The following is an 18,661-nucleotide window of genomic DNA, read 5'->3' as shown; positions in this document are numbered from 1 at the left end:
CTTTGGCCCACGAGGTTGAGCCGAACATGTCCCTACCTTAGAAATTACTAGGGTTACCCATAGCCCTCTATTTTACTAAGCTCCATGTACCTATCCAAAAGTCTCTTAAAAGACCCTATCATATCCGCATCCACCACCGTTGCCGGCAACCCATTCCACGCACCCACCACTCTCTGCGTAAAAAACTTACCTCTGACACCTCCTCTGTACCTACTGCCCAGCACCTTAAACCTGTGTCCTCTTGTGGCAACCATTTCAGCCCTGGGAAAAAGCCTCTGACTATCCACAAAATCAATGCCTCTCATCATCTTATACACCTCTATCAGGTCACCTCTCATCCTCCGTCGCTCCAAGGAGAAAAGGCCGAGTTCACTCAACCTATTCTCGTAAGGCATGCTCCCCAATCCAGACAACATCCTTGTAAATCTCCTCTGCACCCTTTCTATGGCTTCCACATCCTTCCTGTAGTGAGACGACCAGAACTGAGCACACGTGGGGTCTGATCAGGGTCCTGGTTATTACGGACAAAACCACACAGACTGATCTAAGAGACCACATACACATGATTTTACCTCCCTAGAGTGTATGTGAGTGTATAACAAAAGTATTCTTTATTTTGTTCTGCTTGCAAAAACCAAGCTGAATTTTTAATTATTGTTTTAATGTTAAAACTCTGAATGCTGGTAGTCAGATAGCTGTGGCTTTATGTCTCTTTCAAGATGTCTTTTAAATTTCTCCCTTCTTGCCTTAAACCTGTGTGTTCCAATTCTAGATCACCCTGTCCTACTAAAAAAACACTTATCTATTCCACCTATGTCCTTCATAACTTTATAAACTTCAATAAAATGCAGGCAGAACTCAACAGATCAAGCAGTATCTATGGAGGAGAATAAACAAGATGCTTCGTCAAGTATCTTTGCACTGTCCATTACAACACACTGGATTTCTTGATGGCCACCCTTCTTTATTAGACTTCCCATTCCGATTCCGACATGTTGGTCCATGGCCTCCTCTATTGCCATGATGAGGCCACTCTCAAGTTGGAGCAGCAACATCTCGTATTCCATCTGGATAGCCTTCAACCTGATGACATGAACATTGATTTCTTTAACTTTCAGTAATTTCCCTCCCTCCCCCTTCTATCTTTTTTCCATTCCCCATTCTGGCTCCTCTTTTACCAAGTCCTTCTCCTGACCATCATATCTCTGTGGTGCCCCTCCTTTCCTTTCTTCCATATTCCGCTCTCCTCTCCTCTCAGATTCCTCCTTCTTCAGCCCTTTGGCTTTTCTACCTGTTCCCTCCCAGCTCTCAATTCATCACCATTTCCCCATCCACCTGTCTTCCCCCTCACCTGGCTTCACCTATCACCTGTCAGCTTGTATTCCTTCCCCTGCTCTCCCCCACTTTCTTATTCTGGTTTCTTCTCCCTTCCTCGCCAGTCCTGGAATGTCAACTGTTTATTCTCCTCCATAGAACGTGCTTGACCTGCTGAATTCTTCCTGCATTTTGTGTGTCGCTCTGGCTTTCCAGCATCTTCAGATTCGTTTGTGTGTGTAAACCTCTATAACATTGTCCTTCAGCCTTCAATGTTCCAATGGGAGAACACCCAGCTATCCAATCTCTGCTCATAGCTACAATCCTCCATGTCAGGAAGCTTCCTGAAGAAACTGTTCAACATTCTCTCTGCTGCTACACATCCATCCTGTGGTCTGGCAATTAGAACTGCACTCAACTGGTGCAGTCTCACGCATCTACAACATGACATCCCAACACTATACTCGGTGCCTTGGCCTACGAAGGCAAGCATACCAAGTGAGTTAAGTATTGTATGTAATTAGTTTTGCTACAACAAGTGTATGGGACATTGGAAAAAAGTTGAATTTCCCCATGGGGATGAATAAAGTATCTATCTATCTATCATTTTCCACTACCCTCTACACCCATGTTGCCATTTTTAGGGATCTTAGGACATGCATCCCAAGGTTTCTCTATACATTAATGCTCTGAAAATCCCTAACAGAATGTGACTTCCCAAGGTGCATTGGATCACATTTGTCTGGATTCAATTCCTCCTGCTGCTGGTCCAATGGAACAGCTGATCCTACTATTCGCCAGTATATCTTTAAATAATCTCACATGGAGTCATCATCAAGGACTCCCACCACCCAGGACAAGCTCTCTTCTCACTGCTGCCATCAGGAAGAAGGTACAGGAGCCTCAGGACTCAAACCACCAGTTTCAGGAACAGATGTTAACCCTCAACCATGAGGCTCTTGAACCAGTGGGGATAACTTCACTCAACCTCACTTGCCTCATCATTGAAATATTCCCACAGCCTATGGACTCACTCTCAAGTCCTCTTCATCTCATGCTTCTGATATGTTTTGCTTATTTATTATTATTGTTTATTTATGCATTTTGTATTTGCAGTTTGTTGTCTTGTGCCCTCTGATTGAATGTTGGGCAGTCTTTCATTCATTCTGATATAGTTACTATTCTATAGATTTGCTGAGTATGTCCACAAGGAAATGAATTTCAGCATTGTAGATAGTGACATGCAGTACACGGTATATGCACTTTGATAATAAATTTACTTGAACCTTGAAAATACATGCATTTTTTGGAGACCCGTATGCTTTGCTAGTGTACTGTATAAGTGCCCAGTCTAACAATTTGAACATAAGCAGAGAGTTCTTCCAGCCAACCTATGGCATCACTAAAGCTTTATCTCAAAGTTGTTCATGGGACCTTACTGAGCAGAAGTTTGGCTGAGTGATTATAGCAATGCTGAAAAGTAGCAATTTAATCAGCTGTTCTGTGCTGCGGAATGGCAAGTGCAAATTCCTTCTTCCTACATTCACATTATATTACACTTTTCCAAGTAAAGCTCCTTCAAGCCATCCCGACCAATTCTCTTCACTTTGGTTTGGTACTTTATATTAAAATCTCTTGGCAGGATCCAGCCACTGTGAAAGCAACAAAAGGAAATCTACCTAACAACAGCTTAAGGGACTATAGCTTTTAAATGTCCTCATCCATCTCTGCCCTTCAAAAGCTTTTGACGTGGTTGTCCATACCAACCTCCTTCCAAGCTTTACCTTCTCAGACTGGTAGGCCAGGTCTGCTCTCCCCTGGCATCCACAAAAACAGGAGCAGAATTAGGCCATTTAGCTGTTCTAGTTCCCTCTCAGCCCCAATCTCCCGCCTTCTCCCCATATCCCTTCATACCCTGACTAAATGGGGTGAATAGCCTGCTTCTATGCTACTATTGTAATCCCACGAATAAGTGATTTGACTTTAATTTGGAAAAAAAAACTAAAATACTGTAAACTAGTGCTATATAATTACTGTGGGCAGCAGATATTTGAGATGATTTTGATGAAAACAGCCTCGCTGTTGGGACTCTGTGTACGGTAGGCTGCCCATTGATTTCTGCTGAGACAGAGTTGGGTCCATGGAGACCTGTAGATATTTGAACTTTCAACAAAGGTCGATATTTATTGGACTGGGAAAGCATAAAAGCTCCACAAAGAATGTTAACCATCCTATTTTGTAATTCAGATGATATCTGTTATCCGACTGATCCTGGAAACCTGCCATATAGGTCAGACCGAGTTCAAGGTTTTATCATATGTCTATACATGGCTTCAATAAAATTAATCACAAATCCAACACTGAAAGCAAATTCCTGGAGGAAGATCTTCATAATGTGCTTCACTTCTGTTATGTTGCGTTCTGGGTTTGTATTTACTGAAGTAAGGTGTGGAGTGGGCCCTTCTGGACCTTTGAGCCACTCGGCCCAGTAACACCCCAATTTAATCCCAGCCTAATCAAGTAGCAATTTACAATGACCAATTAACCTACCAAATGGTACATATTTGGACTACGGGAGGAAACCAGAGCACCCGAAGGAATCCTTCGCAGTCACGGGGAGAATGTACAAACTCCTTATGAACGAACACAAGTGGGAGTTGAACCCAGGTCACCGATACCGTAAAGTGTTGTGCTAACAAATATGCTACTATGCCACCCCACGGTAATGTAGTGGTTAATACAATGCTTCTCAGCTTTTTTCTGGTTCCTCAGTTGGAAAACTCCAGAACTTTTAAACATCATTATAACTAGCTGCTGCAGCATCCAGAGTTTGTGTCACAAATTTTATTACATTCTTCAAAATAATTCAAGCCTGTTAGACTCTTACCTCATTCTTTTCTTTCAGCTTGGTTATCATAACAATCACAGGACAATCCTCTTGCCAGACCATCCTCCAGAAGTCATTCACTGTATTAATCATAGGACCCTGGGTTGCAATGTAGGCCTTTTGCTGACCACCATAACCCTGAAGAGTGGATGGAGATACCAAGATTTAAAGGCAAGTATTTGTATGATTTGGCATCTAAATTAAAGCAGTATGTGTAGCTATTCATCCATCATTAAGGACCCCCATCACCCAGGACATGCTCTCTTCTCACTGCTACCATCAGGAAGGAGGTACAGGAGCCTGAAGGCACACTCTTAGCGATTTAGGAACAGCTTCTTCCCCTCTGCTATTAGATTTCTGAATGGACATTGAACTCATAAACACTACCTCATTACTTTTTTATTTCTATTTTTGCACTACTTATTTAATTTAATTTTATATTTGTGCATGTATATATATGTTTACTTTAATTGACAGTTTTTTTCTCCATTCTTATGTACTGCATTGTACTACTGACGTAAAGACAACAAATCTCATGACAAATGCCGACGATATTAAACCTGATTTTGAGCAATGCACACAATGTGTTGGAGGAGCTCAGCAGGTCAGACAGCATCAATGGAACCGAGTAAACGGTTGACATTTCGGGCCCCGATCCCTCATCAGGACAGATTCTGATTCTAACTCTGAACATTTTCTGTCCAATGGCAGAGGTAACGAACATTTATATGCCAAGTAATTCACTCATGTTGTCTCATAATATCACCCTAATGAAACTGGATGTGAGAATGGCGTTAAGGAAGTGTTTTTATTGATGGAAGGAACATGTAACAATTAAATCATATTACAGTTTAATACGCCTTAAATTGTGGCAAAGCCAAAATCAAAAAGTTGGTAATTATCATCAGAGTGACATTACGGAAAGATTCCACTCCATCTTATGCCTAAGCCATTCATTTTACGTCCTCTGCTTCTTTAATCTTTCACCAATGGGACCAGTTCCTCTTTAACTACCATTCATCATTATAAATCTCTCAGTCTAATCCTCACTCAACAACCTGCTTACAAGAAAGAATTATTACCCTTTCCCTAAAGCATTGCGTCCAGTCCTGGGTATTAATGGACTGGACCATCATATAAAGATTTGTCATCACTTTCTTGATCTCTTGATCTTTATTCTATGCCTCTAATAATGAAGTCCAAAATCTGATATTTTAACCGCTCTCTTAAACTGCCTTGCTATTTCAACAATGTACGTGTATATTCTGTGACAGTAGATCTCTCTTTCTCTATCCCTCTTTGTATTTTTTGTGAGAATTATGTCCTTTGGTTTACATAATCTCTCCTCATCCTTCCAAGTGAAATATAATGCTCTACCAATTTTGACATAAAATTTAATTTTCCACCTGCCTGCCTATTTCACTAACCTGCTCTCTGTCCTCTTGAAGTTTATGAAAACCTCCTCATAATTCAAGGTGTGCATCATTTGGATTTTGTATACTGCGCCTGTATCCTGGTGGTGCAGGAGATGACCTCTGAGCAAATTAGAGTTATAGGGTCATAGAAAAGTACAGCACAGAAACAGGCCCTTTGGCCCATCTAGACCATGCTGTACCATTTAAACTACCTACTCCCATTGACCTGCACCAGGACGATAAGCCTTCAACCCCTACAATCCATGTACCTATCCAAACTTCCCTTAAACGCTGAAATCGAGCTCACATGCACCACTTGTGCTGACAGCTCATTCCACACTCTCACCACCCTCTGACTGAAGAATTTTCCCCTCATGTTCCCCTTAAACTTTTCACCTTTCAGCCTTAACCCATGACCTCTGGTTGCCATCCCACCCAACCTCAGTGGAAAAAGCCTGCTTGCATTTACCCTATCTATACCGCTCATAATTTTGTATACCTCTATCAAATCTCCTCTCAATCTTCTATGTTACAAGGAATAAAGTCCTAACCTATTTAATATTTCCTTATAACTCAAGTCCTCCAGTCCCGGTGCCACCCTTGTAAATTTTCTCTGTACTCTTTCAAGCTTATTTACATCTTTCCTGCAGGTAGGTGATCAAGACTGCACACAATACTCCAAATTAGGCCTCACTGATGTTAGGACCTAAGTTATTCTAGGCTTTTCTCATTCACATCTGCTTTCTGTTTGGTATTACTGAGGTAACGCTGCCATTGCTAGCCACGTACTCACCCTGATGTAGTTGGCATTAATGTAGGTACTGCTAACAGGCTCATCTTCACTCTTTGGTATCAGGCATACTCTGCTATGTGGATCTAAAACAGAATGTTCGAAACAAAAGAAAACATTTCTTTGAAGACCATAAGATATAGGAGCAGTATTAGGCCATTTGGCCCATTGAGTTTGTTCCGACATTTCATCATGGCTGATCCATTTCCCTCTCAGTCCCATTTTCCTGCCCTTCTCCCCATATCCCTTCATGTCTTGACCAATCAAGAATCTATTACCTCTGCCTTTTTATTACCTTTAACTGTTGGGTTATGAAATAAATAAATGTAAAAAAATTCCCTAGTGACAAGATGTATTTTCCACTGGACTATCAAATCAAGAATCTTTGCTTTAGTGAAGGGCCTTTGACCTGAAACCATAACTCTGTTCCTCCATCTCTATGATGTTGTCCAACCTCATATTTAATATTAGTCATTTTTTTCCATATGGCAGAGAAGTAGGCCATTCTGGCCATTGAGTCTGTATTGGCTCTTGGCATATTCCCGTCAGAAATAACTCCAAAATGTGTAGCTCAGATGAGTTGAGTTGTTCTCTGATTCTGGCAATCCACTTGCAAACATTTCACATCCACACAAGAAGACATCGTCAGTACGCTGTTAATTGTGGTGTGTCCTCCAAATGCTTGACCTTTATATACTTATCAATCAGCAGACTGGTTGTCATTACAGAAACCCAGTTGTGACATAGGGAGGGGGTCTCGTTGCTGATTGGTTTTTGTCCTTGTGTGGTGACAGAATGCTTGGAAATGGATTGCCAAGATCGGAGAACAACTCAACCCAACCGTATCCTGATCAATCCCATTCCCAGACTTCATTCACACTAATCTATTTTCTCTCGCACGCCTGTGAATTTCCTGCTGATTTTATCTCCACCCACCTACACCAGGGTGGGTTGGCTCATTCATTCTGCCAACTGTTTCCGGTCTTTCTTATTTTTACTTTCTATTTTCTAGTCACCAACTCAAAGCTGTATGTACTTCTACCACCAGTTAGAAATATATTTCTGTAAGACTTGCAGACAGTCCACATAAATGCAAGTAATTTATTGATTGTAGTGTTATTGTCTTTGTTGCACTAATTTATCTGAACATACGTTTATTTTCATTTTGACTTCTCTCTCTCTCTATGGTGAGTGAGAGCCTGTCGGTCCTAGGGACGGGGGATTCAGAGAATCAACGTGGCAGATTGTGTCATCGAAACAGCGAGCTGCTGATTTCCCACTCTCATTTTTTTGTAGGAGCAATCTCTCTGTCCCTTGCTAGTGAGAGAGAGCGAGCCCGACTGCGATGTTGAAGTGTCGGGATGGACAGTGGTTTTTTTTTGAAGGACTGCAGATCATGGTGTCTTTGGGGGCTTTGCTATTGCTTGCATGGTTGGGGAGGGGTCAGTGCTTTTGCTGGAGCAAGTTGGGGAAGAGGAAGGTGGGGTTGATGCTTTTGCTGCTATTTGTGCATGGGAGGGGAAGGGTGGCTTGTGGATTCTGTCATTTCTGCCATTTATTCTTCAGGGTCTTTTCTGTTTTGTGGATGTTTGTGAAGAGTAAGAATTTCGGGTTATATACTGTATGCATTCTCTGATATTAAATTAATCTTTGAACCTTGGTACCTATCACTCATTAACCCCCCCACCCAAAATCCATCTTGTCTGTTTGTAAATCTAACCACCTGTGTTTCGAAGATTCTGACAGAAAAATATTAAGATACTTGTTGAACTCAAAGGTGAGCCACCCTTACTAATCAAGAACTTATCAGCCTCTGCTTTAAATATACCCAATGACTTGGCCTCCAGAGCCATCTAAGGGAATGAATTGCACAGATTCACCGCCCTCTGGGCAACGATTTAAAGTAATTGCAAGGCAGTTGTGGAGACATTTCTGTAGAAGGTGTTGGGATTCCAGTAATGATCCTTTGATGAAAACAGGAACTCTCTTATTTATAAATTACTGGGATGAGCATCCTAGAAACCCAAGAGCTGGAAGTGAGATTAGGCGGGTATCACATTCTAATGTAACCATTGCATGGAATAGAAGAGAAGTGTAACTTTTTTTGTTGGCATGGTTACAATGGGCAGAACAGTCTACTGTTGTGCATAAAAAAACATAATTCTAAAGGCATTTTAAATGAAATTGACACTGTTATGTATTGAATATTTCATAATATTTGAGTAAGCTTGCATTAGCTTGTTTGATTAAGCATTCTTGTTTGTTTAAATAATTAATTATGGGTTATAGGTATAAACATGTTAATTGAAAACATCATCGTGCTTAAAGTTACATCCACGTTACCGGACTCCCCGTTTTCCTTTGAATTGATTTAATCTTTCGAACTTGCAAAACATAACAGAGCAATAAAGAAACCTGTGAACTTGGACTACATAAATGCATCCATTTTACAAACATAATAAAATGTGATCAGACTCTCTGATCATAGGTATTTGTTTAAATGGCAAATTTTGTTAATTGCTATTCAGTTCCAGGGGTTCCCATCCTGGGGTCCATGGACCCCCTCGGTTAATGGTAGGGGACCATGGCATTAAAAAGGTTGGGCACCCATTTTAGGACACTTATCAGTTGTGCTGTACACGCAAGGCTGTTATTATAATTCCGGATCTCACCCATCCGTCCAGCATCCTCTTTGACTTTCTACCATCAGGCAGGAGTCTCCGCTGCATAAAGACGAGAACGGTCAGGGTGGGGAACAGTTTCTTCCCTCAGGCCATTAGGCTTCTGAACTCCCTGCCGCATTGCATTCGAAGTGTCACTGGTTAATCTATTCTGCACCTGACAACATTTAATTATTACATTTTTGTTTGTTTATGCATAATTCATCTGTAGATTTTATCCTTTCTTTCATAAGATATTGTGTGTTATAAGTGTGTAATGTGTACTACTGTGCTTTACTCCCTCTTTAGGAGAAACGTTGTCTCATTTGATGGCATACTGTACGTGTACATAGTTAAATGACAATAAATTTGACATGACTTGATGTATTGCTATCATTGACCAATGTCTGGTTTATTTAAAGAGCTCCTTTTCCTATAGTTTCAGTGTATTTCAATGGATCTTTCAGCAATGGTCCTCTATAAACCCTCATTAGTTCCTGTGATGACACCAATGTGAAATTTATCTCTTAAATTTTCCATCCATCATGTAGGAGTGACTCCAACTGTAGGCGCCTGTCTGGAGCAGCACATCATCTAGTTACACCCATGCAGATGACTGTGAGCTCCACAGATTTATATCAATATATCTCGGTAATGAAAGGGAAATAGAAGCTGGTCTCCACCCTTCAACTTTAGGTTATTTTGGAAAATAATTTAAACTAAATTGAATATTCTGTGGGGTTTCTAGCTTGTATGTTTTTCACTAACACGGGAGTTGAGAGAGACATTAAGTGTGTCTGAAGCAATAAATTGATCCATATTGGATCCTAGAAGGATTTTTAAAAATTTTATTTCATTGAGATACAACACAGAATAGTCTCTTCTGGTTCTTCGAGACACACTGCCAGCAACCCCCCAATTTAATCCCAGGCTAATCATGGGGCAATTTACAATAACCAATTATCCTAACAACCAGTATGTCTTTGGACTGTGGGAGGAAACCCACGTGGTCATGGGGAGAACGTACAAACTCCTTAAAGCAGGGTCAGGAATTGAACCCGGATTCCTTGTATTGTAAAGCGTTGTGCTAACCACAGTCCTACCCTGCCACTCATTTTTCTCACATATAGGATGATCAATGAGTAAAACTGCAGCTATAATGTTACATTTCGGCGGTTGAGGAAAATAATTCACCAGAAGCAGTGAGCGTGACACTTCATTACTGTAGTTGAAGTCATCAGAGTGACACACTCATTCACTGGGTTTTTCTTCTTTGCATGCTCTCTATGGAGGTAAACTGTCACACTATGAACAATTAAGTTTTCATCTTCCTTGAGAGTATCTTGTTCCTCTTTGTTGGGCCATGTGAATCAATGAATCCATATGTGGAAACAATGAGACTTTATAGAATCATAGAAATCTGCAGCACATTACAGGCCCTTCGGCCCACAATGTTGTGCCGACCATGTAACCTACTCTAGAAACTATCCAGGATTACCCTACCGCATAGCCCTCTACTTTTCTAAGCTCCATGCACCCATCTAAGAGTCTCTTAAAGATCCTATTGTATTTGCCTCGACCACTGCTGCTGGCAATGTGTTCCATGCGCCCACCACACTCTGTGTGAAAAACATCTCTGACACCCACTTTGTGTCTACTTCCAAACACCTTAAATCTATGCCCCCTCATGTTAGCCATTTCAGCCCTGGGAAAATGCCTCTGACTATCCACATGATCAATGCTCCTCATCATCTTATACACCTCTATATGATCACTTCTAATCCTCCGTCACTCCAAGGAGAAAAGGCCAAGTTCACTCAACCTATTCTCATAAGGCATGCTCCCCAATCCAGGCAACATCCTTGTAAATCTCCTCTGCACTCTCTCTATGGTATCCACATCCTTCCTGTAGTGAGGTGACCAGAACTGAGCACAGTACTCCAAGTGGGGTCTGACTAAGGTCGTACATAGCTGTAGCATTACTTTACGGCTCTTGAACTCAATCCCATGGTTGATGAAGGCCATCGCACCATTGTACACTTAACCACATTGTCAACCTGCGCAGAACCCCAAGATCTCGCTGATCCACCACACTGCCAAGGGTCTTACCATTAATATTATATTCTGTCTTCAAATTTGACACACCAAAATGAACCATTTCACACTTATCTGGGTTGAACTCCATCTACCACTTCTCAGCCCAGTTCTGCGTCCTATTGATGTCCTGCCATAACCTCTGACAACCCTCCAGACTATCCACAACACACCCAACTTTTGTGTCATCAGCAAGCTTACTAACCCACCCTTTTACTTCTTCATCTGGCGAGATTTATAAAACTCACAAAGAGGAGGGGCCCCAAAACAGATCCCTACAGAACACCACTGGCCACCAACCTCCATGCAGAACATGAACCATCTTCAACCAACCCTTGCTATCTGTGGGCAAGCCAATTCTGGATCCACAAAGCAAGGTCTTTTTGGATTCCATGCCTTCTTACTTTCTGAATGAACCTTGCACGGGAACCTTATTCAAATGCCTTACTGAAATCCATATACACTACATCCACTGCTCTACCTTCATCAATGGGGTTTGTTACATTCTCATGTAATTCAGTCAGACTAATAAGGCATGACCTGCCCTTGACAAAGCTATGATGACCATCGTTAATCAGATTATGTCCCTCCAAATGCTCATGAATCCTGCCTCACAGGACCTTCTCCAACAATTACTCACCACTGAAGTAAGGCTCACTGGTCCATAATTTCCAGGGTTATCTCTACTCCCTTTCTTGAACAAGGGAACAGCATTTGCAACCCTCCAATCATCTGGTACTTCTCCTGTCCCTATTGATGATGCAAAGATCATCGCAGAGGCTCAGCAGTCTCCCCCCTCGCTTCCCACAGTAGCCTGGGGTATATCTCATCTGGACCTGGTGACTTATCTAACTTTACCTCGTGTTTCCATCACACATGGGAATTATCTCAAAGGAGGTTGTTGAACACACTTGGAAAGTCTGCAGAACTCCCAGCTGCACTCTTAAGTTGTAAATTGACTACAGATATCTACCTTTCAACTCACATTTTCACCGTTTCTCTCACATTTCTCACTCAATCCAGGTGGTACCCCTCACCTCCTCCTTGTACCCATCTGCCACCCACCTCACACTTCATTTCCAAGGGTACATTTAAATCCCACAGCTCTATTGCAGCCTTGAAAAACTGTTAGATATTTTCAGTGCTATTTTGGGATCTGTGCTGTGGCCCTATTCTCAGGACTTTGTTCTTGGATCAAGGGATTGTTGATGGACAGACCCAGCAGTGACTTCATTCATTCTCAGGTAACAGCAAAGCTAATCCAATTACCATTGGTAGTTATAGTCATAGAACACTGAACCAGGCCTTAGCCCAATCTGTCCCTGACAATCATTAAGTACTATCAAGAGTTGCTTGGAAACATTGCAATGTTGATATACACCCCTACCGGCAGATTCCAGTCGGGGTGAAAAGCAAAAATGGTGGCACAATAGCATAATGGTTAGCACAATGCTTTATAGTACAGGCAAGCCAGGTTCAATTCCCGCCACTGCCTGTAAGGAGTTTGATGTTCACCCTGTGACCGTGTGGGTTTCCTCCCACAATCCAAAGATGTATCATTTGGTAGGTTAATTGATCATTGCAAATTGTCCTGTGATTAGGCTAGAGTTAAATCGGGCGAAAGTCTCCAAGGGTCAGAAGGGCTATTTTACACTGTATCTAAACAAAAAAAAAAGGCAAATGTAGGAAACCTTGGGTGATTAAGGATTTTGAAAGTTTGATCACGAAAAGAAAGAAAACATATGGCAGGTAAAGGGAAATGGATTTGAGGGAGCATTTTGAGGAATATAGATACCCCGAGAGAGTCCCTCAATCCCAGTTCCCGTACAGTGTATAGGAGAGCACTCAGGAAGGAAAGTGGGAGAGTAAAAGAAACCATGAAATATCCTTGACAGGTAAAATTAAAGAAAATCCCAAGATTTTATATATCAGTGGCAAAGAGTAACCAGGGAAAGAAATGGATCCTCTTAGGGACCAAAGGGTTAAGACGGTCAGTAATGGACACTTGCCATGTGAATTCACCAAAGAAAAGAACGTGGAAGGCAGGGAGTTCAGGGAGTGAGGGACGGAGGGATACAGAGGGACCAGGAACAGGTCAGCATTAAGAATTCAAGATTCACAATTCAAGATTGTTTAATGCCATTTCCAGTACACAAGGGTAAAGGAGAATGAAATGATTGTTACGCTGGATCTGATGGAACACACAAAAAAATTTAAGATGAAGAACACAATAATTAAAAAAACAAGAAATATAAATACATAAGAAAGTTTATTTATAGATTGATTTTATGTCCATAAAGCGACACTAGGCACAGGAGTGTCTGTACATAAGGTGCCGGACAGGAAATGATAAATTAGTGGTGGGGGGTGGGGGTGTGGTGTGGAGGGGTGGGTTAGTGGGTGGAGGTGTTGATCAGCCTTAGTGCTTGGAGAAAGAAACTGTTTTTGAGTCTGGTCACCCTGGTGTGGATGCTATGTAACTTCCTCCCTGATGATAGTGGGACAAACAGTCCATGAGCAGGGAGGGCAGATCCTTCATAATAGCACTAGCCTTTTTCTGGCACTTCTCTGTATCTATGTCCTTGATGGCAGGTAGGCTGGTGCTGGTGATGGTTTGGCAGTTTTGAGCCTTCCTGTCTGTCATTGTGCAGCTTCCGTACTAAGCAGCAAGTTCCGACATTCTCCTACTGCACATTTGAAGAAGGTCAGTAGAATGAGGAAATGTTAGATATGATGGGACACATAAAGGGCAAGAAACCTTCAGGGTGGGATGAGATCTTTCCCCGGTTGCTATCAGAAGCAAGGGAAGAGCTAGCTGGGGCCCTGAGGAGTTTTGTATCTTCATTAACCACAGGTGAGGTGCCAGAATAATGGACAATCATGAATGTTGTTCTTTTATTTATAAAGGGCAGCAGAAATAAGCCAGGGCCATGAGTCTTAAGTCAGTGGTAGAGAAATTATTGGAGAAAATTCTGTTGGATCCAAGCATATTTGAAATCCAGGGACTAAGATGAGATACTCCGTGTGGCTTTGTATGGGGTAAAATACTGCCTCACGAATCTGATTATTTTGAGGAGGTAATGAATACTGATTAAGGCAAGGGCAGTAGAAGTTGTCAATATGGATTTTGATAGGCATGTGATAAGGTTCTTATAGTAAAATGAAATGGAATTAGTGCTTTCCCTGTTGTGGAGCTATAAAATGGCTGAATATATTGACAAGATGGCTGACTCAAGTTTAGTTTTAGTGTTTGGTTATGCAGGTAGGCCTGTCTGAGGTGATTTACTGGAAATCATATGGCAGTTTCCAGTAACTTGCATATCAGGGGCCTTGCCTGAACACTCCTAGACTGTTTCAATGACTCTGTGGTTTGATGTTTTATATTCTGCATTTTTCACTCCTTTTTGATTGCTTGCGAAATTTGTTCTTTTTGCTTTGTTGGGTGTCTGATGTTTTCTTTGAATGGGTTTCATGGTGTGGCTGTCTGTGGGAAGACAAATCTCAGGACTGTATACTGCATACATATTTTGATAATAAATCTACTTAGAATCTTTGAAACTCTGATCTCCAACGGATGCTGAAACCTCCTCTGATCTAAACTTTGAACATTGCCTTATATGGAGTTATCATTCCTGGGCTGGGGAAATAAGGGAGATCATGAACAGCACAGTAAGGTTGCTTTGAGGGAACTTTGGATTTTCTCCAGAGACCGGATCATGACCAATGCCTGCCGACCCTTCATGTCCTTTTATGTCTCGTCAAAGTGTTGTGACTCCCTGGGGATTAAAGACCAAGTGGCTAAGAATCATACAAGCACCAATGCTAATTGTTAATTGCTGATAAAGTATTACTATGAATTGCATTCAATATCGAGCTTAATTTATTAGCGGAGAGTCAAAGAAAGGCACCTGAGTTCTGTTCTTGTGGATGAATTAGACTAAATTTGTAACTGCAGTTGGAAGTTGAATCAGAGCTGTAATTAAGAGTTAAACAAAATGACTTGAATTATTAATTTCTTTGTCCTTTCAGTTAGGAGTCAAATAAAGTAACTTAATCAGACTATTTATGAAGTTGTGCCTTTCGCTGCCGACTCAGTTGTTCAAGGTGAATCAAAAGAAACCTTGGGTCTGTTTTGGGATGTTTCTGCATGGTAGGCTAGTTCATGGGATCCAAAACTGGCTTAGTAATTGGATGCAGAAGGTGGTGGTAGAAAGATGCTCTGATTAGAATTCTGTCACCAGTGGAATTCCAGGGGGATCTGTACTGAAAACCATGCTGGTTGTGATATTTTGGCCATTCTGTAGCCACTTTAATAGGTACACCAGCTTGTTAATGCAAATATCTAATCAACCAATCATGTGGCAACAACTCAATGCTTAAATGCATGTAGACAAGAGGTTCAGTTGTTGTTTAGACCAAACATCAGAATAGGAAAGAAGTGTGATCTAAGTGACTTTGACATTGTTGGTGCCAGACAGAGAGGTTTGAGTATGTCAGAAACTGCTGAGCTCCTGGGGTTTTCATGCACAACAGTCTCTAGAGCTTACAGAAAATTGTGCGGGAAACACCTTGCCACAGTCACTTCTATCAACAAGCTCCCTATTGGATCTCTGTTTTGTGAACAAACTTCCTATTGGATTCCAGGTTTTCCAACAAGCTTCCTATTGGATTCTGCCTGTCATCAACAAGCTTCCTATTGGATCTCTGTTTTGTGAACAAACTTCCTATTGGATTCCAGGTTTTCCAACAAGCTTCCTATTGGATTCTGCCTGTCATCAACAAGCTTTCTATTGGATTCCATTTCTAAAACATTCTGTCACTTGTCCTTTGAAAATCCAGGCTGTCTATAATTAACCTTAGATAGTCTAAATCCAGGGTTCCCAACCTGAGTTCCACAGACCCCCTGGTTAATAGTAGGGGTCCATGTCATAAAAAAGGTTGGGAACCCCTGGTTTAAATGAACATTCATTATATTCATCATTTTGGGTTTTGATATTAATGCGACTCATTCACAAATGTGCCATGTATCCTTTCATCAACAGAAGGACTAACAGGGGCAGCCTTCCCATGCTCGGCCATTAGTTGCACATCTTTGGAGAAGTGCAGGCAGAGTCTCTAGCATTTGCTCTCCAAGTTCTCAGAGCAAGCAATGATGCTCTATTTTGTCAAACTATTCAATATTTTATTTGTTATTATCAACAAATTGCTCCAATTCATCTTCTTACTCCATTGCACTCTGCTGCAGTAGCCAAGAAAAAATAGAATTCATTTGAATCAGAATTATATTAGAAAATACAATAATTCACTCCACAATAAGCATGCCCATTCAGTCTAATTTTAACTTGAAAGAATGGTGCTGCTGCTTTGTTAACCTTGAACTATAAAACTGCACATACAGCATAAGTTGTTATGATAGTAGTCTTTTATCATTAAGTTATCACAAATTTGATGCCTTCTTTTGCCAATGAAAACATAGTAATCAATGGGGAGCTGGATAATTACTCTGAGCTCTGGAATATAGATCCAGTAATACTTAACGCAGCCACTGTTCCTCACTGTTGTCAATCCATATTTAGCAATTAACATCGTCTGTTGGAATAAACGTTATCTTTGAACAAAGCATAGCTCCTAGAACAAGCACACAAATGTTAGCAAGTGCCGTTTGGTCACAGAACATATCTCTGTCTTTTACACATGTGAAACACACGTAACTCTTTTGCATGAATTCACCTTCAAAATCAAAACAAACTGAAGCTTCAAGACAATGCTCTGGCTTTTATACATTTTAAAACACTAGAAGTCTATTCTACGTTATTGTCAGACAAAACAATAGTGTAACAGTCCATAACTTTCAGCAATACCCCTTGCCAATTTCAAAAAGATCAGTAAGTTCACTTGAGTCAAGCAATTACAGCAGTAATATTCCAACATGAAAGTCCCAGACCTATTGATGAGGTGGCACAACAGCGCAGTGGTCGACACAACGCTTTACAGTACCAGCGACCTGGGTTCAATTCCCGCCCGCTGCCTGTAAGGAGTTTATATGTTCTCCCTGTGACCTCATGGACCCCGCAGTCCAAAGGCATACCAGATGGTAGGTTGATTGGTCATTGTAAATTGTCCCACGATTAGGCTAGGGTTAAACTGGGGGATTGCTGAGCAGCTTAGCTTGAAGGGCTGGAAGGGCCTATTCTGTGCTGTATCTCAATAAATAAATAAAGTTTTAAAAATAATTTTCTATTATTTCTCTATTTGTGCTCCATAAGTGAATTCCTTGTGTGGTCTAATAGTGGAGTGTGATTGACTGCTACTCCCCATCACTTACACTGAGGAATCTATCATGCTCTCTTCTTGCTGCTGTTATTAGGAAGAAGGTATGAGAGCCTCAGGACTCAGACCATCAGGTTCAGGAACAGTTGTTACCCTCAACCATCAGGCTCTTGAACCAAAGGAGATAACTTCACTCAACTTCACTTGCCCCATCATTGAACATTTCTCACAAGCTATGGACTCACTTTCAAGGACTCTTTATCTCATGTTCATAGTTATTGCTTATTATTATTATTATTATTATTATTATGATCATTTTAACTTGCAGTTTGTTGTCTTTTGCACATTGGTTGTTTGTCCATCTTGTTGGGTACAGTTTTTGATTGATTCTATTCTATTTCTCGAATTTACTGAGTATGCCCACAAGAAAATGAATCTCAGAGCTGCATATCGTAATATAGATGTACTTTGATAATAAATTTACTTTGAACTTTGTCTTTATTTGGTTAAATTCTTTAGGCCTTTGAAGCAGAGCAATCACTCACTTTTACTCTGGACTTGGAGAACATTATTGAAAAATTCTATCGATGAAAGAACTAAAAGTAAATTTCATGGTTTATGTTGGAGGAACTCCTGCTGTACACAGTTATCACTTACTTGATTCTTTCACTTGTCATGGGAAGCAGCAAAAAGGAATTGGATAATGTGCAGTTAACCATTTTTGTGTCAAAATCTTGAGGAGGAAGTTCATCTATGTAATGGTACCAAATATCATCACTTTGAATATCCTCCCCGTGCCTTGTTTGATGCATCGGGCGGCACCCTTGCCAGTTCTGTAGTATGTGTCTGTTATACGAGGCCGAGTTGCTAGCTAGATGTTCATCCCAGCATGGATGGAAAGCATGCAAGGAGCCAGCTGGATTCAAACCTGGGACCTCTTGTTCCCAAGCCCAGGTGCGGATACCACTACGCCACTGACACAGACAGACTATATAACAGCACTGTTTAAAGCATATATGTCAAACTCAAGGCCCGCGGGCCAAATCCGGCCCGCGGTGGAATTACCTTTGGCCCGCGAGATAATATCTAATTACTATTAAAGCTGGCCCCAGTAATCGAAGCGCCTATGGCGTATGATATGGCTAATGCTGAGTTTATTCAGGTACCAGGTTTTCAGGGTTTTTAGTGTTTATTCGGCAGTCTTGCTCGGCAGTCTTCTTCATAAGAAACG

The 18,661-nt window shown here is 41.2% G+C and overlaps 1 protein-coding gene across 2 annotated transcripts in view; it reads right to left on the bottom strand.

The window, feature by feature from the left end:
- ptprr (protein tyrosine phosphatase receptor type R) overlaps positions 1-18,661 on the bottom strand; it is a 264,810-nt gene that overhangs the window by 42,990 nt on the left and 203,159 nt on the right. For both annotated transcript variants that reach the window (XM_073059666.1, XM_073059667.1), the window contains 2 exons: positions 6,410-6,492; positions 4,202-4,339 (listed from right to left, as the gene is read on the bottom strand). In XM_073059666.1, coding sequence (XP_072915767.1) covers positions 4,202-4,339; positions 6,410-6,492 — 221 coding nt within the window. The remainder of the gene's footprint in view (positions 1-4,201; positions 4,340-6,409; positions 6,493-18,661) is intronic.

This window comes from Hemitrygon akajei, chromosome 10 (assembly GCF_048418815.1).
Source record: "Hemitrygon akajei chromosome 10, sHemAka1.3, whole genome shotgun sequence".
Classification (NCBI taxonomy): domain Eukaryota; kingdom Metazoa; phylum Chordata; class Chondrichthyes; order Myliobatiformes; family Dasyatidae; genus Hemitrygon; species Hemitrygon akajei.
The sequence above is the reverse complement of the archived record's forward strand: the minus strand, read 5'-3'. Positions and strand labels throughout refer to the sequence as shown.